Source organism: Phodopus roborovskii, unplaced genomic scaffold (genome assembly GCF_943737965.1).
Source record: "Phodopus roborovskii unplaced genomic scaffold, PHOROB, whole genome shotgun sequence".
In the NCBI taxonomy this organism is placed as follows: domain Eukaryota; kingdom Metazoa; phylum Chordata; class Mammalia; order Rodentia; family Cricetidae; genus Phodopus; species Phodopus roborovskii.
The window spans coordinates 5123948-5149932 of NW_026126413.1; the positions used below are offsets into that span (position 1 = coordinate 5123948).

At 37.1% G+C, this 25985-nt stretch overlaps 1 protein-coding gene across 5 annotated transcripts in view; it reads left to right on the forward strand.

Moving 5' to 3' along the window:
• Ssbp2 (single stranded DNA binding protein 2) overlaps positions 1-25985 on the forward strand; it is a 226816-nt gene that overhangs the window by 149829 nt on the left and 51002 nt on the right. For 3 of the 5 annotated variants that reach the window (XM_051182957.1, XM_051182956.1, XM_051182958.1), the window contains exon 5: positions 14018-14107. The exons of the other annotated variants lie outside the window; for them this stretch is intronic. In XM_051182957.1, the coding sequence (XP_051038914.1) occupies positions 14018-14107 (90 nt within the window). The remainder of the gene's footprint in view (positions 1-14017; positions 14108-25985) is intronic. 5 annotated transcript variants of the gene reach the window in all.

A 25985-nucleotide genomic window follows, 5' to 3' on the forward strand; every position in this document is an offset into this window, starting at 1 on the left:
CCATTTATCCTGAGGTACTGTCTATTCTTAATTGCAAGATTTGTTTCTTGGATGCATCAGAAGAGGGTGCTTGACTTCTTATAGTATTTTTTTTTTATCCTCTATGTTTTGCAATTTAAGCATGATATACTTTTTTGTTTGTATAGTAGTTGGTGTTTGCTAGTTTGGGGGGTTGGTATCTAACAATAATTAAGAGAAATCACCAGTTTAAGTGCTGAATATTTTACTCTCCCATGTATATTATGATGTTTGTGGTGCCCACGGTTCTCGAATACTCTGCTCTGCTTTTTTGTTTTGTTTTTCCTGTTTTTAGTGGTTTTCTCCTTGGGGAAATTGCCAGACTCACAGTCTTCCATTAACCAAGTCTAGTCTACTAATAATATTCAAGGTAGAAGAAAACTTCATGTTAATGTGTCTCTTACATTATTCTGCGAGTTGTCTGTTATTTCTCTTCTAAGGAATAAGATAGTATCATTTGTTTTAAAGTCATTTGAAAAAAATGACATAGTACATTTGGGTTTATAAATAAATAAATAAATATCAGCGACCTAAAAATATGAACAGATTGGGAAGGAAATAGTAGGGATACATAGAAATAGAGAAGCAGGGCTGCTTAAATAATCTTTCTAAAGGATAATGGAACATCTTGATTATTTTAGTGAGGATGGCAAAATCGTCAAAGATGTGTACTCATCCGTTTCTGTTCTTTCAGACATGCTTCAGCTGTGATGTCTTACTGACCTCTGAAATGCCTGATTACATATCAGCTAAATTTGATATAAAAGGTGGTAATGAGCTAATACTTATTGATCCCATATTTTATGCCAGACACCATTCCGGTTGCCTTTTATTTTTGGTTGTGAGCCTAGCCTTTAACAGCCGAGCCCCCCAGTTCCTTTTCCTAAAGCATGCTGTCTGCATATACATTTTCTTGGGAAGGAGTCATCGCTGAGCCTCAGTAGCAGAAGTTTCAGACAGGATGTGTGTTCTTACTGTCTCTCTTTTAACTGTCTCCTACATTGTATTACATTATCTGAATCTTGGCTGGGTCACTTTCTTGCAGTTTTTTCATTTTTCAAATTATTATCAAAATCAAAATATAAAATGCATTCCAACTTTTTAAAGTTGCACATTCTTTAAAAGTTGATACACTGTAAAAGTGCAGTCTTTAGAATGTCCAAAATTTCTTTGAAACGCCAAGTTTTTCTAAAACTCTGAAGTTTCTTTAAAACTCCAAAGTCTTCAAAAACTCAAAGTTTCTTGACTATGGAATCCTATAAAATAAAAAATAACTTACATACTTCTTGTCCCAAAAGGTAAGAACAGCCAGTTACAAATCACAGAAAGCGGAAGTCAATAGTTAAACACTTCCATGTTTGATGTCCTGGGACTCAGGATCCTCTGGGCTCAGACCCTCTCAGCAGCTCCTTTTCTCTGGCTCTGCCTTTACAGTGCACACAGCAGATGCCATAGGTTCAGGCAAGCTCCACCCCACAGCCTCTGCCCTCCTCATTGGTTGTCTCACAGTCCTGGCATCTTAAATATGCCAGGTCTCAAAAGGCTGCTCCTTCACTAACAGCCTTTCCAGGCTGTCTTTGGGGGCCAACCCTTCCATGTGGTGCCACACCTCAGCTAGTCACTGTCGTTTCTGTATCAGGATGTCTGTGGTCTGCCTTGCTCATCTAACCACTGACTCACCTAAATGTTGTGTCCACTTTCATTTTTTTTTTTCTAGCCTCTTTTTACTGTTGGAGAAATTTCCTCATCCCTCCTTATTGAGGTTTTTAGAAAAGTAATTGAGTCCTTGTGAAAATAGAATTCTTACTCACTGGTTGAATCATTTATATATTGATAATCAAGAATTTCTATTAATGGTCTCATCTCCCATGTCTGGCTTCCTCCTGATTATCAAGGATTCCTTTTCTGTGTTGTGCAGACACAGTTACTGTGTTCTCGGGGCTTGTTGGCAATTACAACAGGGCTTTCTGGTGGTGGTGGTTGTTGTTTTTTAGTTCCTTTCCAACATTTTTTTTTTCAGATTAGTTTAACCAAGAGTGTTTTCCATGAAATTTATTCAATTTGACTGTTTTTCTTACTATGAATGCTCACAGATCTTTTAAGTTCTGTTCCAAGTTACCTACAATTTCAGTGGGCCGTTGGCCCCTTGTGTATTTAGAGAGGGTTGAGCCTACTTTTAACATGTGGGAGATAGGTGACAATGTCTCTGCTTATGCATAAGTATCCAAATGGCTTGCAAATATATAAAGAACATACTATTTTTACTGAGGCAGTGACATCACTACTACTAATAATTACCTTTCTAACCTAGATGATGTTTATTCCCTTCAGAGGAGTTTCTATTGCATTCTACTTTGGTTCTGCTTAAGAGGTCAGAAACGATACTGTGGGTGGTTTAACCTCTAGCTGTGTTTTTACCAAAATATTAGATTCTATTATTTATTACCTCAGAGTGTCAAATAACTATTTCTTGTTCTGTTTACCAAATAATCAAGAATATGTTCTTATGTATCATGCTACTACTTGTCAAGCCTGAAGTAGAAAGAATTCTGGAAAGAATATGAATTTTCTGCTGTGTGAATGCTGTCTTCATATGCCCTTTACATCTAGCTTGTCAATTTGTTTATAAATCAACCTAGCTCGTCAATTTTGGTTATAAATCTGTCTTAGTTAACTTGATGTATCAGTTTCTATGAGGCCCCTGAATCTTTCACTGTGATTTTGAATTTAATAGTTTCTGTGTAGTTTTGTCAGCTTTGCAGTTATGCTCTTAAATGCATTAAAGGTTATAATTTGCTTATGAATTATTCCTTTTATTGAGTAAAAATGCTTTTTATACTCACTAATTCTTTTTGCCTTAAATTTTATTTTGTTAAATCATCTAATTTGATTTAGCTGAGTAACCTACCATTTCTGATTCTACAGTTAAAGAGATGATTATTTTATGGCCCATTTTTAAGCTGAGTTTAAAGCCATATACATTTAATGGCTAGCTGTGACTGGGTACCACATGTTAGACCCTGATCTTAAAAATGAGGTATATGGTCATCTTCCAGTGTTTGGATTCCTCCTCAGATGAAATGATGCTATAAGTCAGCTGACACTTTGTGTCTAATAGCATTATCTACTGCTGTTCATCATCTATATGGAATGTTATCATGAAGGTAATAACGTTTACCCTGTGTTACCCTTCCTTAAAACTACATGCACCTATTAGGAAACAAGAAAATAAATATGAATTAAGTTGGCTTCTGTCAGTTTTCTTCAAGGAACTTGAAGTACTTGCCTGATGTAAAATAGCATATGCTGTTTTAGGATTTGTATACTTATTAATTCTGTAAATGACAAGTTTTATTTAAGTAGAAATTAACATAATAAACTCAGGTTTAATTTAGCCAACATTTATTGGCTTTGTGCTCAAGTAAGTTCTACCAATACAAGAGATAAAGTCGGCATGTCCTTTTAGGACTCTTCAGTTCGAAAACAGAAATTTTAGTTATAATGTGGTAGGCACTACAGTAAATTAATGGAAGGGTTCTGATTTATTGTTTGTTGATGTGTAGATCATGAAACTGGAAAGAGAACCATAAGTGGGGAAGAAAAGACCTTAAGCAGGGGTGATAAAATATGTGCGGTATGAATTAGATGTCATATATTGTGGGGAGGGGGACATGGGAACGACAGCAGGGGTAAAATGGGGACAGTGGCACAGGACAGAAAAGAACAAAGTATTATGAAAATGCCATAATGAAATCCATTACTGTCTTTAATCAATTTAAAACAAGGCTCCCTCCCTCCCTCTCTCCCTCCCTTACTCCCTCCCCCTTTCTCTCTCTCCCTCTCTCTCCCTCCTTCCCTCCCCCCCCCTCTCTCTGTCTTTCTAGGGGAACAGTTTTCTTCCAAAGTGCACCTTCCCTTTGTTTCTTTTATAACACTACAAGCACAGCATGTCTTCCTTTAAGAGTATAAATGGCTGGGAATAAGAGCAGGGTCTGCTCAGTGCACCATTACATATGCGTTGTTTGTAAAATTTGTTATATTTAAATGCATGCATGAATGAAAAATACCAAGTCAAAATGTGACATGGAGTATGTGTACAATCCTGAGGCACCCTGGTAAGTTACCATCATTAAACTTCACATTCTTACATTTGAATCCTGGGCCTACTATATTTTATTAATTTTTCGTTTTGAGATGGATAGTCCTAGGTGGCCAGGAACTCTCCATGTAGAGCAAGCCATCCCCAGACTCAGCGATCCTCCTGCCTCTGCTTCTCAAATACTGAGACTAGTGACATGCTTTAGCACAGCTGACTTTTGAGCCACTTTTATATGAAAACAGTCACATTTGAGTTTCTGTTTCAGACATCTTTCGGCCAGTCTTATCACTGTTTCCCCAGAACTGTACTGGATAAATTTTATCTGCTTCATGAAAGGAAACTTACCTTTTTAAGGATGAAGATTATGACGACAGTTCCAAAGAGTTTATCTAAGCATTGTAAGTGGCAATCGGAGGACTGAGAGCAGATTCTAGGATTCTGTGTACTGTTCAGTTTTGGGGACAACATCCCTCTGTAGTTTAGGATTATTCAGATCCATCTTAATAAGGCACAGTAGCTGTCTCTGTGCAGCTTTTAACAATCTGCACGAAGATCACAGAGGAACATCTCTTGCAAGTTCCTATGTGAACATCAGTAATTCCTGTAGAGCTTACAAGAAAAAGAGTCATGGATAAATTTTGTTTCAACCACTGCCTCACAAGAGTCTGCTTTTAAGTATACTTACTAGTATACTTAAAAAACAAAACAGCAACCAAGCCCCTTTGTTTATATGTTCTGAATGGGAGAACCAATTATTGGCTGAACTTTCCGTTTTCAGTTGGGTTTATTGTATTTGGTATAGATATGATCTATTTTTAGGATCCTTGTTGAAGTAATTTAAAGTTATCTGTTCAAAATATTGCATATTAAACATCTCCCTTCTCAGTGATCCTTTATCTTTGTGTTTTTATGTGCTAATCTGTAGTGGTGCTTACTTTTACTCTATGAAGCAATTAAATAATTTAAAATCCAGCAGCTGAGATAAACAGTTACACTCTATACTGAGAGAAAAGGAGGCAGAGAGGGGGTACATGCTCGCCTGTGAGAGCAGGTTCGGTGATTTAATTACTGTTTCACTTTGGAGTGAATAGAAACAAGTATTTTCATTTACTAATTTATTTTCATCTTGTGCCTTTTTGTAAGCCACCTGCTATGTCCCCTTTAAAGAAACATCTTTTAAAACTAAGTAGTAAGATTTTTGGCTCAAGCTATTCTCAGATTTTTTTTATACATAAAACTTTCTTGAAAGAAGAAATGTCCAGAGTAGCTTAAAAATATTCAGTGATAGAAATCATCCAAGGCATTATAGTAAAATAATTAAAGTTTTTGACTTAAAAAAGTCCACTAAATTTCTGCTTATGTGTTCTTATTTGGTATGGGTAAAACTTGAAGTAGTTTATCAGTTACATATTATTTCAGATCCAGGCTAGCAGTGTTGTTAAGGGAAATAAATTAGAGAATGGTAAGCTTCAAATATCTACCTATGAGTTTTATGTGTGTGTGTGTGTGTGTGTGTGTGTGTGTGTGTATACATATATATGTATATATATAGATTATATATATTATATGTATGTATGTATGCATTATGTATGTATAAAAGAAAAACATGTTTTTGAGGAGATACACTGGTTTTTATTCGTGTGTTTATTTATGTCTTGAAGCTATGGTTTCCCCTGTAACACATGTTGACCTGAATTCATAGCATCCTCCTGCCTCTGTCTTAAGTGCTTGGTACTTGGTACTGTTGCTCCCAACAGAAATATCCCCCATGTGTAATTGTAAACTAAGGTGTAAATGATATTATGTCTTTTAAATGAGTGTTATAATGATCATTTTCTTGGGGAAAAAAAGTCAATATTGGAATAAAAATGCCAATGACTTAGTTCATGCTATTGGTACAGAGCTATAGTTCCACGGTGTGATTGGTTCTGCAGCAAAGATTTTTCAGAATTTCTTCAGTAGAAGGGAAGGACTTGGGAATATGTTCAGAACAAATGTGCTTGGATTCTAAGACCAGCCCATTTTAGGATGATGGACTAAACAAGTGGAGGAAATTTTGCAGCAAACCATTGTTAGGAAGTATGTGGCCTTTTAGGTCTTATGTACTGGTAGCAGGCACATGTAGAGATTTATACAAGTAACCATTGTCATCATGGTTCAGAGTGAATGGCAGAAAGTCTCTTCAGGTAGGAAAACCAATGTGTATCAGTCAGACATGGCAAAAATGCAGGCAGATGAACTATTGGTATCCAGGGACTCTGGCTGCGGCCACTGGTGACTCTGGTAGAAGTGAAAGTTTGCCTTTCAACTCATTCTCTCTGAACTTACTGGAAGAACTATAGCATATTAGATTGGGCATCTGAGAACTTCAACCCCAATTTGCATAGAAATTGAAGCAGCTATCCTGCTAAATACAGGAAGTGGGCACTGTTCCAGTGCAGGAACTAAGGTCAGAGAAAGCCTACTCCCTGTGATACAGAGTCTGAGACCCAAACAACACCACCAGCCCAGGTGACAGGATGGTGAGTCCCAAACAGTGCTTCCAACTGTATGGGTGTCTTTTCCTGCCTGCCCATTTCTGAGCTTAGCAGTCTAGACAGGATTGGCAGGACATTGGTTAGCAGTCAGGGAAGCATTACAGTGCAGATGACCAGAAGGAGGGGTTAGAGACACAGCTGGCAGTTACAGGAGATGCTGCATGTGACATTCTTCTCTCTAAGCTCTGCCACTGTCCCTGTGGAATGAAGAAATCCAATTGACCTGAGCAAGATGCAAAGCCAGTTATAGAACTGTGACACCCAGTGGACCACAAAAGCAAGTGTGGTTTAATGTGGGATTTATTTTTGTTTGCTTACTCTTAACCAGGACATTGATGGAATGAAAATTACACAATTAGGAACTGTATAGTCTGCAACAGGCTAACTACAATAAAATCAAAACCTCTTTAGAGTTACTCATCATCTAGATGTTCTTTGAGCAACCTTTTTCAGAAATGAAATAGTCATTTAGAGACAGAGGTGTGTTAGCTTTCATTTCCCTCCAGAAATCTTCCAGATTTTAAAACCAATACACCTGCATCTGTAACAGCCATTTAGAACACACTCAGTAGCTTACAAAAGTCCACTTTTGTCTTCTTATCGTTGGTATACCAAAAGTCTAGGCTATCTCCTTTATGATCTCTGTCCCCCATTGCACACAGATGAAATTCATGTATGAGCCTACCAGGCAAGAGTTGATAGAAGCACAAGGAGAAACTGGCAGTAGCAGTGGAGGGTATGAATGAAAGAATAAGAAATAAAAATCAGAGGAAAATGCAAAGATGGAAAGTCAACAAATAGACATATAGGCAGATTATTGATGTTTTATCAGTGGAAAATTATAAAAACCATAAGTCACATTCAATCATAAACTGTTACTCAGTGTGTCCCTCACAAAACTGTTACTCAGTGTTCCTGGATGATGGTGATTGTAATATGGCTTACCTGGCTACAACTGGGAAACTAGAAATTAAAAACCAAGACATCCAACCATTTTTGTATGAAAGTATGTCTTTTGTTACATCTTTATGGCTGCATGTTGTCCTCATTTTTACCCAATTCACCTAGTCAATGTAATTTTGGTTCTAATTATTTTCATTAACTAGCAAAATAAAATTGTATTCAGATGTGTTTTAAAGAAAAGTGGCAAACATCAGATCTCACAGATCCACAGATAAATCCAGCATGAAATGCATTGCTTTGTAGTCTTTATTGTCAGAAAACAGAATAATGTTAAATTGGTTAATATAAAGTGTTTGAAAATGGACAATAAAGTTTAACAAGTAGAATAGAAATTGTTTTAAAATAAACATATTAGTATAATAGAAAAAAATAAACTGGTAGATCAGTTGATAGCAAAAATAGTAAAGAGAATCATAGTTCCCTTTGGGAAATCTAAACAGACTGTTGAGGCAATCCCTCCGGTGTAAGTCAGTAACATCTGTGAAGTAGGGGAAAGATTAAAGCTACTGGGCACTCTACTGTTGTACAGGATTTTATTTATCTATACAGTAGAAACTACAGCACTAGGGCATTTGGTGTTTAAACAGTGAGAAGGAAGAATTCCAAACTTCTAAAACCAAGATTAGTAAGGACTTGATTCTTTGTGAATACTGAAGGATGGAAGAGTGTGGTTGGAATGCTGTTCCTCTGGTTGGAGTTCTCTTATTATGGAAGAAGGGAAGAACCAATTTCCGTGGTCCCCTAAGCAGTCTCCCTCAGCTATAAAAGGAGAGCTTTGTAAAAGATGAAAAATACTATGAGTATGAATAAAGCTAGGTGTGTCAGTGCAGAACCTTTTGGAAAATTTTAAATGAACAAAATTGATACCAATATAAGTAGAAAATATAAAAGGAACAATGACTGTCATTCTTTCAAAAATGCCTTTGCATTCAAGAACATTGTTTCAGTTTGTCTATAATTTTGATTTTTGTTTTTTGAGATAGGGTCTCACCATGTAACCCTGGCTGGTCTAGAACTTGATATGTAGACCAGGGTGGCCTTGAACTCACGGAGTTCCACTTACCACTGCCTTCCAGTGCATTAAAGATGTGTTCCACTATACCCATCATATTTGGGAAATTTTAATGCCATATATTTTAAAACCATATTGCATACATTACACTAAAGTGTTATAAAAACCGTGTCATATCAGTTTTGCAAAGGTAAAATAAACCCGATGCTTACAATTGAAAACTACAACATAGCAAAGAACATTTTAGATCTTTCTGCTTCGGATTATAGTTGTAAAAGTCACAAATATTTCCAGCAAAAAAAAAAAAAAATTCAGGACCTATTTAATAGGAGTGCTTCTGATAATCAAACAGGACTCACATTACAATTCAGTGATGACTTAAGAAAACCAAGTACACTCCGGAATGGAATGAAAAGCTGCTTTCCTTATCCCTGATTGCTTTGATAATTGGTTTTGCATGACTAGACATACATGGCAAGATCTCCTTTCTTGCCTCCCAATGATTTTGAGATTTACAAACATAGAACATAGTATTTGTTACACAGTAAGCTTTCAACAAATGATCGGATTGACTCTCTAACTGGCCTGTTTCATACTATCGTCTACTCTGATTTCTCGATATGACAACATCATCTTCAGCCCATAATCAGACTATTAAGTGTACCTTGCATTATAATTGATGTGGCAGGAGAACTACTACCATCATTTTAAGGTTTTCTTTCTTCTTCTTTCTTTTTTAATGTCTATATATGGCCAGATACAGAATATCTAAGACCAGAAATTTAGGGGAAAAACAAAAAAATAAATAAAGGAGCTCTCTGTCACAGCCTGTCAACCGCAAGTCTGAGACAGAGCACTGCCACCTAGTGGTTGGACCTTCCGCTGTGTCCTTGAGGAAGGCAGACCAGCAAAGAGAAAGAGCAGGCCCCTCACATTCTGTTAGGAGAATACATAGAGCTGTTAGAAAGGGGAAACTCTTTATATCCCCATGTCGTCTTAGAGGTGACACCTCTCACTTCAGTCACATGGCAACACCTGAGTTAGGACACGCCATTGAAATCATAGAGGCTTAAAAATAGTCCACATGACTTAGTGATGAAAACCAATATTCCTGTTTCCCCTCTTAGCCTTCCCCTTAAATCTCCTCCCAATTTCTAAATCATACCCCCTTCTTATTTTTACAGTTATTACTTTATATTTTTAAACATTCTTAATATTTTTTCTGTTCCACCAAATACAAATTTTACATCTTGACCCTCACTGTATAGCTAGGAACTGGTTCCCTAGCCCTCTTAGTAATTCAAAGAGCAGTTACTGGGTGTATAAAGTCTTGATAAAAGCTTATTGTATTTTATGGTAGATGAATATTTTTAGCTTCATGTCTATGCTTTTTGAAACCTCTTAGAGGCATATGCATCTCCATTTCTCTACAATATTCAAAACTAATGTCTTAATAAAATGTATTTTAGAATGCTCATATCTGAAAAATATGCATTTAAAGCATACAAATGAATCTGGTTTATGAGACAATGAAAAGACAGGTTTATGTCTGAATGGAAGTCTCACATATTCAGTTTAGTTACAAGAAATATCCTAATGTCATATTGTATGTTTTTCTTTTATTAAGATAGGAAGTTATTATAAAAATCAACCAAAACAATTATATAATAAGGGATATTCCATCCCTCTCTAATGAGAATTCGTGTAATTCCAGTGAAATTGATACTTGGTGGTAGTTTTAATATAACCAAGATGTTTACTTTTGTTATTTAGCTACACAGACTTCTACACACTTCTGATTTAGGCCCAGCTATAACTTTCTGTTTATTCTTAGATAACAGATTAAATTTGTCTCATAAGTTATAAGTAAGCTTGAAACAAGTTTGTCCAAGAAACTTAGAACCCTTTCCCTCTAGAAGCTTTAATAAAGTCTTTTTGGTGTTCCAAGATAGGGTTTCTCTGTGTAGCTTTGGCTCCTGTCCAGGAACTCCCTGTAGACCAGGCTGGCATTGAACTCAAAGAGACCCACCTGCCTCTGCCTCCCCAGTGCTGTGGGGGGTTAAAGGTGTGCGCCACCACCACCCAGCTGAGGCTTTAATCCAAACAGCTTGATTCTTCAGTTTACAGAGTCAATACTTACAATATTCAGTTAGATACTGCCTATAGATTAGCATGGTAGTCAGTTGGAGGATTGTTGTTTGACAATACTTACAGTACCCATTAGTATACACCTGAGATATTTATCACACTAGCATTCCTTGGTAGACCAAATGGTGCTCTAAACTAGATCACATGATACAGGATAGGAGTGGGGCTTGTTAGTAAAGCCTAGCAAAAGTGGATGGACAGTGTGGCTCAGCCTGTGGTCCATAGGTAAAGTCTAGGTCAAAATAGTCTGGACTAGAACTTTGTACCATAGATAATGTCTAATGTGATGTTCCTTTTGTGTCTTTGGAGAGGACTAAAAAATTGCTCTCACACCAAATAACTGTGTCATGTGCTGCAAGTCATCTAGTTCTTGGGTCCTGCTTTTCCAAGGTTACCCTACATTATGTGCAAGGCCTAAATGTTGAAGGTGCAGAATCCTCACACTTACGTTGCACAATAACAAGTTGGCATGTCTTGAAATGGAAGGAGAGTCTAACATCAGTAAAAGCTTGGCATGGTGGTACACACCTGGGAGGCTGGGGCAGGAGGGTCAGGTATGTAGTGAGTTTTAGACCAGTCAGGACTACATAAAACTGCTTCACGGGATTCTATATTACATACATACACACACACACACACACAGAGAGAGAGAGAGACAGAGAGATAGAATAAAACAGTAAAAGGCTCATTTAAATCAGCCTGGAGTCACTTGGCCTGGTCCGGGGTTCACATGTCTTCCCTGTGCTTTCAGGGCCAGCAGCCCTGCCCTCTCTTTACTGTTGAGGACTCTACCCTGTCCTTTCTGTTCTCCTTGGCTCAGATCACAATAAATATTTTCTCCTTTATTTGTTTTGCTTATTGTCTTTCTCCCCTTCCTAGGAATAAGCCTTAAAGCAAAGGTTTTATTTCTGTTACGTTCACTGCTGTATTGATCCTCAAAAGTCCTTGATGGATGAGAAAAACAAAACAGCGACTATTTATCTGAACTTATAAAAATAACAGCATGAACATCCATGAAGTATACTATAAGATAAATATATTATGAAGATCTTTCAAGGAAAAAGTGACAAATACCTATAGAAAATGTAGCCTGGAGAAGAGCAATCTACATTCTTTACCAGTTCATTGGTGCAAATGGATTTGTTTTATTTTTCTAATATAGGAAAAAACTTACCAGTGTAGTTTTTGGACAACTAATAATAGATGAAAAACTAGGTTTGAATTACAGTCTCAAGGACAGAGATCAAATCTCTCTTCCTAGACCTTGGCTCTAACTGTGAGTTTAAGGCTATCAGGGTTGTTGATTATAAATTCGCCCCCTCTCCTACCCAAACAGCAAATTAAAGTTTTATGCAAGCTTAGATAAATGGAAAAATAGTTTGCTTTCATTTTATAAGGATCATGTGTGACATTGTGCAAAATGACAGGAAACAATAGCTGGTAAGGACTGCATTCATACAATAGTCACTAAATGACCTTGCATCCCTTCCTTAGGGAATGCTCATGTACCTTAGTATTTGAGTAGTTTCTGCTTTCATCTTCATAGTCTTTGGCTGAAATTACATTTGGGTTCATAAGTAAGCAGCGTCTCATGCAATCACATTTTAGTCTAGATGCCTTTGGGAACTGTGAAAAATCATTGCTCTTAACTTTAGATATGTGGAATAAACATGTTTTTAAAAAAACAAAAAGCCAGGAAATATGCAGTGGAGCATGCTAAGATAGCATATCTTCTGTGGGCCACAAATACTTGGGTGGATGGTCTAGTGTACACAGTAAGGCAGGGCAGCGTGTATGTAACCGTAGGAACTGTTTGGAATATTTTCCACAACAAAGCTGTTACAAATCAAACTGGTGTGTCCTCTACCTCTCTGGTGCCTTTGTACTGGAATCATTGAGAATCTTCTCTTCCTGCTGTTTTGAAATATACATTGTTGCTAATCACAACTACACTGCATTAAATAGAATACCACATCTAACTGACACTGTACTTGTTCAACCTCCTGTTTCCTTACTCTCTGTATCCTCCACTACTTTCTGTTATGAGGTCAGCCCTTTAAACTCCATATTTGCATCAGATCATGTGCACTTTGTCTCTCTCTTGAATTATTTGAACTTGACATCATGTCCTCCGGTTCTTTTATGCCGTCACATTTTTTATGGCTAAACAAAATCCCATTGTGTATGTGGGCCACATTTTTCTCAATCATCCATTTACCAGTGAACATTTAGGTTGGTTGTATATTCTGGCTATTATGAGCAGTTCTTCAGACAAAACTGGATTGCAGATGTCTCTTCAATCTACACAATAATTTCTTTTCTTCTGGATATATATATACACAGTAGTCAGATCATCAGCCTGTGTAACAGTCTGTTTCTAATTTTTTTGTGACCATAATTTTTTCCATAAAGGTGGTACTAGTTTATTTCCCCATCTGGTCCCTTTTTTGGTAGTTTTGGGACTTTAAATGTATTTAGTGAGATTGAAAATTAAAAGCCATAGTTGCAGAGCAGTTTCATGCATACCTGGTATATATAAAAACAAATCTTTAGCCATGATTTGACTACAAAGAATCTAAGCCAAAAGTTTTATTTTTTCATGTCCTGTTTAATGAAATGCTAATATTTCATAAAAAGCTTATACATGAAGTAAACTTTGAGTTTTTCAATCTGATAATTTTCATAACTTGTGTGAAACTTGTATCTTTAAATATGGTTCATTTTTAAGTTTCCTATTTGCATTTTCATCTTCACCACCTTATGCTTTATATTTTTGGTAATGAATATAACGTATTAAAAGTGAATGATACTTGGCTATTTATAGGCAGAAAATTAATTATACTTGTTTATTACATATCTAAGTATAATCTAAGTAAAAGTCATTCTCCCAATCCCTCCGAGCCTTGACCACAAACTTTTACCTGTTTGTACATTCATTGCTAATGTTTGCCATTTCAGATGCCTGTACCTTAAAATTAAGCATTTATTTAAGCTTTTATCATCTGTTCCATTACTCTCACCATTTAACATATATTCTAATGTGTCATTTTATGTCTAGAGGCCGGTTAAAAGCCACTGACGTTGTTTATCACGCTGTTAATGTCCGCTCACTTGTAGAATGGGAAGTCAGTAGCTTTTGCTCCCAGGAGTGCACCTCGCGATCTGCGATCGTCTCAGCAGCCTGTGGTCTTGTGCCTTCTCTGTAATGATGTAGCTCTGTCTCTCCTTTATTCTTTGCAGAGTGCTGCAGCAGCTCCCAGCCCCGTGCTAGGAAACATGCCCCCAGGAGATGGCATGCCAGTAGGTCCTGTGCCACCAGGGTTCTTTCAGGTACTTGGAGACTTGACTAGGAATGTTAAGGGTTAGGAGCTCCTGCTTGGTGTTATTTAGCTATAATGAAGTAGATGAGGCTATTTCAATTCTTCTAGTTTGCTTCTTACCGTAAATATGATACTGTACAGCCAACTCTTGATTGCTCAGACTGAGTATTTATTACATTTCATTTCCTCTGTTGTATTATTTGTTATGATTAATATTAAACCGTTCACTGATTAAGAAAGAAAAGAAATCAAAGAGCAAATTAGAATAAGTTTATCATGGTGAATACTTTCTGGGAAAGATACTAAAGATATGAAGAGGTCCATTTTCAACTCTCTGTATTTCTATCGATTAAGAATAATCAAGATTTGGCTGTATTTTCAGAAGTAGCCAAGTCATAATCTATTCACATAATAAAAATTATAGGGTGTATCAAAATAATTGAAATCACCTTTGATATTGCACCTGGAATTTTTATTAAAATAATTATATAAAATTTAAAGATCAAATATTTTAACTGTGTATTTAGGATTTTAAAATTTCAATACCTGCTTCTTTTAGCAATGACAATAATGATTTTAGAGCTATGAAAATCATTTTTTAATTTTGTAGATCTTCATCTTGAATCTGGTAGAATTCTAATACAAACCAACATTCCATTATAAATTCTGAAGTTTTTTTTTAATTCAGTTAATTTTATAACACTGAGGAAAATTAAGAATTTGGGAGTTAGAATTAGATATGGAGACATTATAGGAATTAATATTTAACATACTATCTTGTTAATATAGTAGGCCAAGTTGATATTTTGGTTTATTTTTAATTTCAAAACTCTTGATACTCATCGGTTATTAAGCCACTTATAAAGGTGAAAATGGAGATACTAAATTATGAGTAATTTTGCAGAATAGTACATTTAATTAAAAGACCGCCTCAGATAGAGCCTAGTACACACCCTGCACTTTTATGGCCTGTTCATTGGCCTAGCTTCTCTGGATTATTACCTGAGTAATATTGAAGCCAATTTCTATCTTGAGACCCCTTTATATACTCTAGGAACTGAGTACAACTATTGTTTACTATGTAACCACCACTAAGACAATGCTAATAGTAACAAACACTTAATAATTAGTCTGCATGCTTTTCATAGACTGCAATTCCTACAGCAGCCAGAGTGTGAAGTATGGGTCATATGATTCTCACTGTGCACATGGAAATGCCAAAACATTGACAGATAAATGATTTATATAGGCAGTGACCAGGCTGGAACTTTCGTCAATAGTCTGAACTATGTGTCATCAGAATTACCTTTGAAAGTTGGTTGTTACCCATGACATATCTCTAGCTCACTTTATTTTTGCTGTGTACCCATAATTCTCTTGCCTAAGGTGGGTTAGGCTTAGGGAGTAAGTCGGAGAGTTTTGTCTACTAGACAGTTGAGAGCACTCTAAGTGTCACTGTTAAAAAGGGAAGGTTGGTTGGGGAGGAAGGCGAATTCTTACACGATAGCATTATGCCAAGATGGAAAGACCCATACATTTTCAGTTTTACATTTGACAGCCCCTCCCCTTGACTGTTTTCTCATTAAGAGTGAGTAATCAAAGCCAGGTGTTGGTGGCACACGCCTTTAATCCCAGCACTGGGGAGGCAGAGGCCTACGGATCTCTGTGAGTGTGAGGCCAGCCTGATCCACAAGCCAATTCCAGGACAGGCTCCAAAGAAGTACAGAGAACCCTGCCTCGAAAAACAAACAAACAAACTTCCTTTTAATTATCCTGATACAATTCATGATTGAGTACCACTATATTCCAGACACTGTGATATCTAAAATATAGTACATACAGTGTATGACTTCCTGAAGCTCCTTGTGTTAACAAAATAAACAACTTTAAAAATAACAAAGTGATGGCCAAGAAGAGAGAGGGGTTAAGTCCACCAGAGCAGAGATGAGAAAGGGTTCAAACAGCTGCCCAACAAAACAAATAGACAGAGGAATGGTAGCACAGAAAGTGCCATTCGCTAACATGTTCTAGCAACAAAATAAGAACTGAGGTGTCCAGGAACACATAGAAAGTTCGGGAGCAGAGCACAGGGTCCTGCACAAAATGGAAGGATGTGCTCTGCTGCTAAGAAGAGCCTGAAATGGCATGGTAAAGAGCTCAGCCTATTTAGCACACTTCTAGGAACCATCCGATCCTTGGAAAGGGCAGTGACTTGGATGTGTATCTGATTCAGACTCTGTTTAGGCTGCAATTGGTTCAGACTTTGTTTGGGCATCCCTGATAAACATGCTTATAAAAACCTGGACATCCATAAGCCCAGAGAATGGTGGATGGAGGAAAGTGGTTTCAGTATGGGAATTTTGAAAACAGGCATATTAAATGGGTAGAATACTTTCTTGTAGCAAATCAGATGACCGTTCAGTCTTGGGAAAGTATTGTCAAAATAGAAACTGCAATCCAAATTAATATTTAAGATGAATGAGGAGTTAGGCAAAGGAGGCAGACAGAAAGAAGTACAAGACAGGAAAGAATTAATGGCAGAAACCCAGAGGGGAAAGGGATAGAAACCAAGTGTTTCAAGACCATTGGCAGCCTGACTAGTTCAAGAGAGATAGATGGCGGATGGCGGTGCAGCCTGCCAGGGCCTTGCAGGTAGCACCGAATTTGAACCTGATCTTAAAATCTGTAATGAGCTGTCAAGAGGATCAACTTTACATTTGCATCTTGAAAGGGAAAACCATCTGAAATAGGACCAGCTAGAACTGAGCTGAGAAGAACAAGTCTAGAAGTAGGAGCCAGAGCTCAGGAAAGAGGCCGCTGACAAGATCTGCGACAGTGGGTTTAGAAGGAAAGAAACAGTTGGTACTTATGTCTGAAAAGCCTTAGTGATTGCCAAAATTAAGCATAAGAGAGAAAATATTGGAAGAATCAAGGCAGATACTGCAGTTCCTATTTTGGGCCCCTGAATAATTGTAATGCCTTTATCCACGTAAAGAAAAATAGGAGAAGGAAAAATTCTGATACAGTTGTGTTATTTCTGTTTCCTAGGAAAGCTATTTCAACTTACCTCAAGGGCTTTCCACACCTATTCAACATTTATATACACCAGTGATTAAAATCGTTCCTAAACAGTTGAAAAACTCAATCAAGCGCTAACAGCCGTATCTTTCAGTGACACAGTGATGGGGTCAGGTGAAGTGTCTCCTAGCCCATCAGTATTGGTTTTCCGAAGTGTTTGGACCATACTTCAGTGCAAGCCTAGGCATAACACATGTTGTTTAGGAATAGTAGCTACCTTTCACATATAAAAGTATGGCAATCAAAAGCCCCAAATACTTGACAGCAAAACACCAGTTTCTTCTCCTGAGTCCATACAGATTTTCCTCTGAGAATGCATCACATCTAGGAAATGTAGAAAAGGGAATTATTTCAGAGCTGACAGATGAAAACATCTAAGTCCAGCCAGCTCAGCCACCATATACACAGTTCATTCTAGAAAAGGGGCATTGCAAGCAGCTACAGAAGGGCAGGCTATGGCTCTCCTGGTGATTGGCTCCAGAAGGCTCCAGCAAGAGACCAGGGTTCTCGGAGATGAAGCTTTGTAGATACCAGGGAATTTGTAGCACTCAGAAGGGCTCTAAGAGCTTTCTTCCCTCAGCTTGGTTGTAGCCGATTCTAAAGGCTGTTCCCTTCTCTTGCATTTTACAGTTAGATAGAGTGTGAGAATACTTCATATTCTCAGGGTGGAAATGCAAAGCTTATTTGGGCATAGCTGGAATGGAAGTCACTCATAAAGAGATTAAAGTATTAGTATTAAGTGAATAAAATTAATAATTTATAATTTGCCTATGAGGTTCAAGCTTAAGTAGTTCTGAGATGTACTTACTCTATAATCGTACTGTAAAAATTACATTGAAAAGTAGTTCCCCTAAATCGACACATGTATTTCTTTTATTCCCATTTACACTAAAGAACAAGTGCCCCCTTGTAGATATAACTTAAATTTTTTAGCAAGTGACATCACTACAGATTTTAGACTTGTAAATTCAAAACAGCAACTAACTTTAGTCCTAAAATCAATAACTGTGATTACTATTCTAGTCATTTAATATGTCCATTATGGATAACAGCCTTTAGATTATTGCTTTTATTTGAGACTTTGTCCCCATGTTATTAGTTTCTTTGCTGCCACTTTGACAGTATGCCTGGGAGAAGAAACTTGGCTTACAGTTTGAGAGGGAGCAGTCTAGCACTGCAGGAAGTTTGATAGTCGTGGTGACACAGTCCTTGGTGATAGGAGCTTGCTGTATGTTTGTTCACATCTTAGTGGACCAGGAATTAGGAAGTGATTGCACCTAGCCAAGGGCCTTATACAACCCCAAATTCCAGCAACCCTTCTCTGGCGATCAGGATGACCTTCTAAAGGTCCTGTAACTTCCCCCAAACAGTTCCACGTCTGGGTACAAAACATTAAAACACTTCTGGGAAGCACTTCTGATTCAAGCCATAGCACCATTTAAAATTTGTTATTTAAATGGGAACTCCTATTACCTTAGTAAGAGACCACTTAAGTGAACTTAGTGTGGGGTTAGGTGGACATGCAAAAGGAAGTATCAATTTAATAAAGCCATCTAGAGTAGGCACATACTTATTTGTCTGTAGTCTGTCAGAGGAGTGCTTAGTATAAGAAACCCAATGACTCCTCAGTGACACCATTGTAGAATTGGTGGATGACTTCAGAGCCACATTCTTAAACCCAGACCTGTGATAGAGTGGCGCCAGAGGAAAGGCAATGGGACGGACTATACGGCAATCTGGAGTTTGGTTTTAGTAGGAAAAAAATATAGTAATGCATCAGTAATCTCATGTGGCTTAATTCAACAGCTTCAGGGTATACTAAGGAACTTTAACTATAAATGACACCAATCTGTTGCATGTCTACATTTCGTATGGGTATATTCACTCATTCAAAACATAGGCAAAGACTATTCCTGACTGCAGCCTTGTTAAAATAGGCAGCGGTGTTCCTTAGGCCAGTTTAGATATTATAATTTATGTACAATAGTCAGTATACTAAATAGTCTTTATAAAGTAAGGCAAAGTAAGCATTCTTGTGTGTTTTTAAAAAGTAGATTATCAATTCTGTCTGTTATCCTGTAAGATTCAGTATTTTGTGGGCTGTAATAAAGATTCTCCCATGACTTATGATAATTTATGAAACATTTAAGAGAAGACCATTTCTCATTTCTGGCAAGTGAGAGAGTGTCATAGTTTTCCCTCTTCCTGATCCTTACCACAAAAATTTCCAAGATGGGAACTGAACTTATGTATCACTCTAGTAACTGGACACATATTTTACTGAAAAGCATGATGCTCTGATATATATCATACCTGAGTCTATAGCTAATGTGGCAAACACTTGTAAATATTTCATTTTAATGTAACAGTCTATAGACTTTTTCATTTTTGCTGTGTGTTATATTTTGCTTTAATTTTTATCTTGATACATTTATTATCTTATAGTCACTAAATCTTAGTGTCCTTAACAGAAACTGTTAAAAACTAATAATATATTGATGTTAGGAAGTAAAAGAAAGATCTTGGTACGATTAAGGTTATAAATACATATTGGACTAAGTGTATAAGTAATTTAGTTTCAGGACAAGGTACTCATCCATATTTTCCCATCTAAGTTGACTAGAACGCTGCTGCACTAGAAGACACAATGCCACAGGACTGTTAGTTCCATTACAGGACTAGGGCAGCAATGGGAAAGCTGCTTTGCCATCTAGTGGCAGTGTACTGATGTCTCCATGGTAGAGATCTGTTTTCCAAAAGGTTCTGCCTTTAACCAAAAGGCACTGTTAGCAAGCTGCCCTGGTGCTTTGATGAAGCAAAAGCAAAAAAAAAAAAAGAGGGAAGGGGGGGGGAGGGAGGAGAGAAAGGAAAGGAAATAGTCTGACCGTTCCTATTTCTCCACAGTGTTCTTACTGACTAGAAAAGGCTCAATGTAAATGATATAAACCAACTGAATGGGGGACTCAGAGTATAACAATATTGTCAATACTTTAAAGACAAAGAATCAAACATGAGAAAAATAGTTACTCACTCCGATTCTTGCATCTGTAAAGAAAAAAACATTTTCACAAGCCCTGAGTTAAATTTTTTGGAGGTAAATATTTATTTAGTTGACTTCTGTGAGTAAGTCCGTTTGGAGGGTGCCTTCGTGTGAGGAAGTCCGTTTGGAGGGTGCCTTCGTCGTGTAGTCTCTAGGAACGCCTGCTGTCCCACCTGGCAGTCTGCATGCTGTGTCAGGGCTTTCCTGCTCTCATCTGGTCACTGACCTTGCCACCGCCCTTCCTTCCAGTGATCTGTCATTCCTCTTTTCCTGGTGCTGTTTCAGAAATAAGTCTTTGGAATTGTAATTCTAGGGACACCCTTTTCCCACTCTCCACAAGTTGTAGGTGTCCCCTTAAATCTTAGTGAGCCAGAAGTTCATTGTATCATTTCTTAGTTTTGTGGAGTGGGGCACTGTAAGTACCAAATGTAATTAACAGTAAAACACAGCATCGATGGTGTATGTGTGTGTACACACATGCACACAGAGAGTTTTAAAATTCAGAGGATAGAAAATAGTATTTCCCAGAGTTAAATGCACCAGATTTGGATAGTGGGAGCAGGGGATGCTGCTTGTTTACCAAAAAAAAAAAATGTCATTTTGAATGTTAAGGAACAGACAGTTTGAGCATGGCCGATGGAACACGGCCTTCTCCAGGGCAGAAATAGAGGCAACTAAAAATGGAGGGTGCTCATGGCCGTGGGCTTGACAGTTTTGCCCTCCAGTCCCGGTGATTGTCTTTCTGGTCTCAGCTAGGGAACAAAGTAAAAGTTCTCGGCTTGAGCAACTAAAAACGCTTTTTAAAACCTACAGTTGGGAAAACTAAAAGCCCTGCAGCATTTCCTGTATGGACAAGGAGCAAAAGAAGGAAATGTCTCTGTTAGAAATCCACTTGTTTATCTAAGTGGCTCCTTGATAGTCTGCCTGACCATCTGGGACCAGTATGCTGTCCTAAAAGTCAAGGCATCAACTTGAAGGACTATAACTTTTAGTCTTATGGTTGTTGTTCTGTTTTTAAACATAAAATCTTGTAAACTGTAATTGGAAAACGATGGGAGAGCCAATGGCAGTATGTATTGAGTCTCGTGATGCCCACAATCTCCTTTTCTTTTTCAGAATAGGGTCAAATATGTTACTTACGCTTGAACTTGCAACAGGCCTCTTTCCTCAGCCACTTAGAACTGCTATTGCAGGTTTGCAACTAATCCTGGCTTGCTCACCCTTCCTTCCTTCCATCCTTCCTTCCTTCCTTCCTTCCTCCCTTCCTTCCTTCCTTCTTTCATTTTTCAAATTTCCAGCGTATATATGAGTAAAATTTTAAAACTGACACAAATACTGATTATACTTATTTTATAAGATAACTTATATTTGTATTAATACAAGATAATTTACTAATAGTGTTTTTATGAATATAATATTTTATATTAAACCTATAATAATATAAGGTACTATCTTATATTAATAGCTGTCATCAATATAACTATGTTATATTAATGTAATCAATATAAATATATTTAACTTAATATAAGGTAATATATTAATATAAGGTAACTCATATTTATATTATTATCTTATGTAAGTTTTAAATTAGGGGAAATAGCTATATAGAGATTCATCATTTCTTCATGGTGAAAGGGTTCAGATGCTGCCACGGAGCTTTTGTGATGCCTGTGTGCTCTAACGTGCAGTCTGCTCTACAACCCTAGACATGCTTTCCCTTCTCAGCTGCACCTCAGTACCTGTTCAGCAGTTTCCCCATCTCCATCTCTTCCCTGCTTCATGCAAAATTCAAACTACTTGCAACTTTCTTCTAGAAATCCATTAAAAAAGGGTATAGATTCATCGTGACACACTCCCCGCCAGAATCCCAAAACAAGTTCTTGCGTGTTCCTGGACACTTGTATTATACTTCTTGTAGGATTCCCCGCCCTCTCTTTCCCTCCTTGCTCTTCCTGCTCTCCTTCTCTCCTTTATTGATAGGGATTGAATCCGAAGCCTCCTGTGTGGCAGCTAGAAGAATCTCACAGTGAGCTATATCTCTAGTCCTTGTTTTACTTTTTATTTTGAAACAGGATTTCACTATGTTGCCTAATCTGGCCTCTAAAATGCCATATACCCCAGGCTGACCTGAAAGTAGCATAAATCCCCTGCCTCAGCCTGCAGAGTGCTGGGATTGCAGGTGTGCACCATCATGCTTATCTCATGTGTTTTGTTTCATTCTGGGGCTGGAACTCACAGCCTTAGGCTTGCTAGACAAGCATTCAACCCCTCAGCTCTATCTGGGTCAGTTTCTTAAACAAATAAGGTAATTTCTCTGCATGAACAGTTCAAAGGAGCACTGCTAAATCAGTAGAAATGTCACAAGACATCATCAAGATAACCAGAAAGATAATAAAATACAGCGTTTTAAGTTAATTTTGCAATGATAGCTGAATAAGGTGGAGGACATGTCTTCAACACAGTCACCTAGAGCAATTTTACATGAAAATATATATCATACAATGCACCAAAAAAAATGGATTTGTATTCTTTAAGGAACAGTTGAAAGTATTGCTTTAACTTTAGCTTTTAAAAATATTTACAGTATATTTCTATCATTATATTTAGCCTCCCCACTCCTCCCCGGTCCTCCTTTCCCTAGTGAATCATCTCAATTTCCCCTTTTATCTCTTTATAACACTATTCCCCTTCCTAGGGAGATTCCCCTTCTCTCCCTACTCCCTTGTTAGCTACCTAACTTCTGTTGTTACTCAAATTGAAACATGTATCTAAAGCTTAAAAGCTAAAGTCTACTTACAAGAGACCACATTCAGATTTTTTATTTGGACAACTGTTTCTAGCTCCACTCACTCACCTGAAAATCCTAGCTTTAAATTGAATCACCCTAGTCCTCTACTCTAAGCTTCTCATCCTCAGATATTCATTTTCATAATCAGACATTTACTGAAGATGACCAGTCTGTTGTCACCACACACCAAATTAAGCATGTGTGTGTTTATGGATGTAAATCGACTTAAGTAAAGAACTATCTTTTACAGAATGTTGTTCAATTATCACTGTTAGACCAGTTATTAAACCAACACACAGCCCAGTGCTCATCCACAGTCCAGAAGCCTGTGGTACACACCAACATGCAGTGATTGTATGGTAGTATGAGCTTGAGAAGCACTCTCGTCTTCTTGAAAAGGCCCATAATGTAAGTGACCATTTTTGATGTTTAGAATAAATCCATAAACAATCATCCCGCTTGTAGCTGCTGTATGGGATTAGCTTGCCAAAAACACATCAAAGAAACTCAATCTGTTATTACTTTACAGTTATTTTAATTAAGTGTTGATGATAGAATGTCTAAGATGCATGGAAGATAAACTACATACTTATGCTGATCAGCAGAATATGCCATCACAAGTATGTCATTTGTGAGCTAAATCAGTTTAGTACTAGTTGGAATTAAAATGTGTTAATCAAGAGTATCTTATTCACTGGGGTGTCAGTGGTGTCTGAAGGAGATGTTCATGAAAAACAGAAAAGAAACTAAGTAAATTAAGATGAGCAAATTGTAAAAGATCTTTATATTCATTTATATTTAACTTATGTATTATCGCTTTTCTAAAGAAAATTCAAGCATCTAATGGAATTATAAAAATATGTAAACATTTATATATAAAGTGTGACTAGGATAAAATAAGGAAGTCACACTACACTAATGATTTTTAAAGTAAGATTCCAGAATAGTATTTATTATTGGTAGCATATAACTTCAAAAGAATTAACATAAGTTTAATAAGAATTTACTTGTAAGTAAATTATAGAGTAGAAATCTACATAGAGAAGATCATATGAAGAGACTTTAACAAAGTAGATATACAGTAACAAAAATAGTATTTTGTTTTTAAGAGTATTTGTCCTTTGGTTAAACCTTGTAGTGAATATATTTTGGATATAGTGATAGCAATATGAATAATTATATCCTGACAGATATTTCATTTTCTAAAAGTATGTTTTATAGATTCTTGTATAATCTTGTCATAGAATGATGCTGGACTCAGGATCTACATAATACAGTACATTGGCAAAATTAGAGAAAAGAGTAAAACTGCGCTAAGTATGGCTCCTCGAGACCAAGACATAGAGACATTTAATCATTATATAATTGATAAAGATATTGAAGATAATTCATGTGTTTTTTCAGAGCATGTTTCATTTTTCACCTCACATTTTTATCTAAATGTTGTAGCTAAACTACATTTTTTTTAAAAAAAATAGTCTTTTTCTTTTAGCTAAAGGCTATATTTAAAGAAGACAGAATATTTAATATTCATACTGAAGAGTTGAGTATTGATGGAAAGAAAATGTATTGTTGAAAACAAGTTTCTAAGATCATACTCAAGACTTTGAAGCTTTGGAAATATGTTCTAGGGGCTGAAGAGATGGCTCAGTTCAATGAGTTCAATGCCCAGAACCCATGTGACAAGCAGCTGAGTGTAATGCTCACATCTGTGTCCCAGCACTGGGGAAGGGGAGCAGGTGGAACCTTGGGGCTTGCTGCAGCCTTGTGTGTGTGTGGTGAGTTCCAGGCTAGTGAGAGACCCTTGCTGAAAAAGAGCAGGCAGCTCTTTTTCCACTGGCTTCCATACACGTGCACACACACAAATAAACAAATACGCACATACACAAAAGTAAAATGGATTACAATGAAATGTCTCACTGTAAAAATATTAGGATCACATTTATAAGCAGGACACTAGATAAGACGAGCTGCTGTTCAGAGTTGTTGGTTTTTCTGATGACTGGTCGTTATTTTAAAACCTGCCACTTCAGAACTAATTGCAAAAAACCCAGAAACAGTAGTGGAAAACAAAAGGCCTTTGTTTAGTCAACTGTATCATAACCCTTTTATGTATAGTTATTACGGATATTATGATTATCTCTTAGTTCTTGTTCTGCTGGGCTCTTGAGAAGATAGTAATTTATCTTATTTAGGAAAGTTTGTTTTTTCCATCAGGACGTACTTTGTAGGTATCTTCTCACTAAGCTCATATCCTCTGCCGGTGGGGTGGTTTACTCTTTACAGTATCAGTTGGTTCGTACGTATTTTAACAAGACAAGTAAATTGACCAGGGGAGATTTTATAGGAAGCAGCCAAGCTTTGTTACACCTTCATTTAGTTGTGGGTCCTCCATTCATGCTGATCATGACTCAGTGACTTGAGGAGCCAGCCAGGAATTTGCTGACCTTTCTTCTGTATCTCCTCCCTGGAAAGCACTTGCTTTTTTTTCCTAGAGAACGCATAAATTATCATGTGTTAATGAGAAGTTTTATTATAATGATAACACTCTTCTAATCATACCATGCACATTTATCACACTCTCCACCTGTGTTTTGTTCTCTGTCATCATTTATCTGAAAACAAAAATAAACATGCCCCAAGTTTATATAGCATCCAAACTCTATTCGAAATGTTTAAGCATAAGAGGAAGAGCTTGTTAAATACTTTTATTTCAATTATGGCATGTCTTTTGGTCTGATGAACCAAGACCACATGCTAATTAGGGTTATATATGCAAATTAACTTGCTTACTGAAAATACCACTGCCTTTTCAACTTTTCATGTTTGAGTGGTAGCTGGGGAAAGAACTCCACATTAAGTGAATGGTCACACAGTTGCTGGCGGGCCTGTGAGGAAAGGCTTGGGCAGGCATTTTGTTTGTGTCTGGTTGGTCCTAAGACTGAAGCATGGTATATGCTATCATGTTCTGGTAGCAGTCAG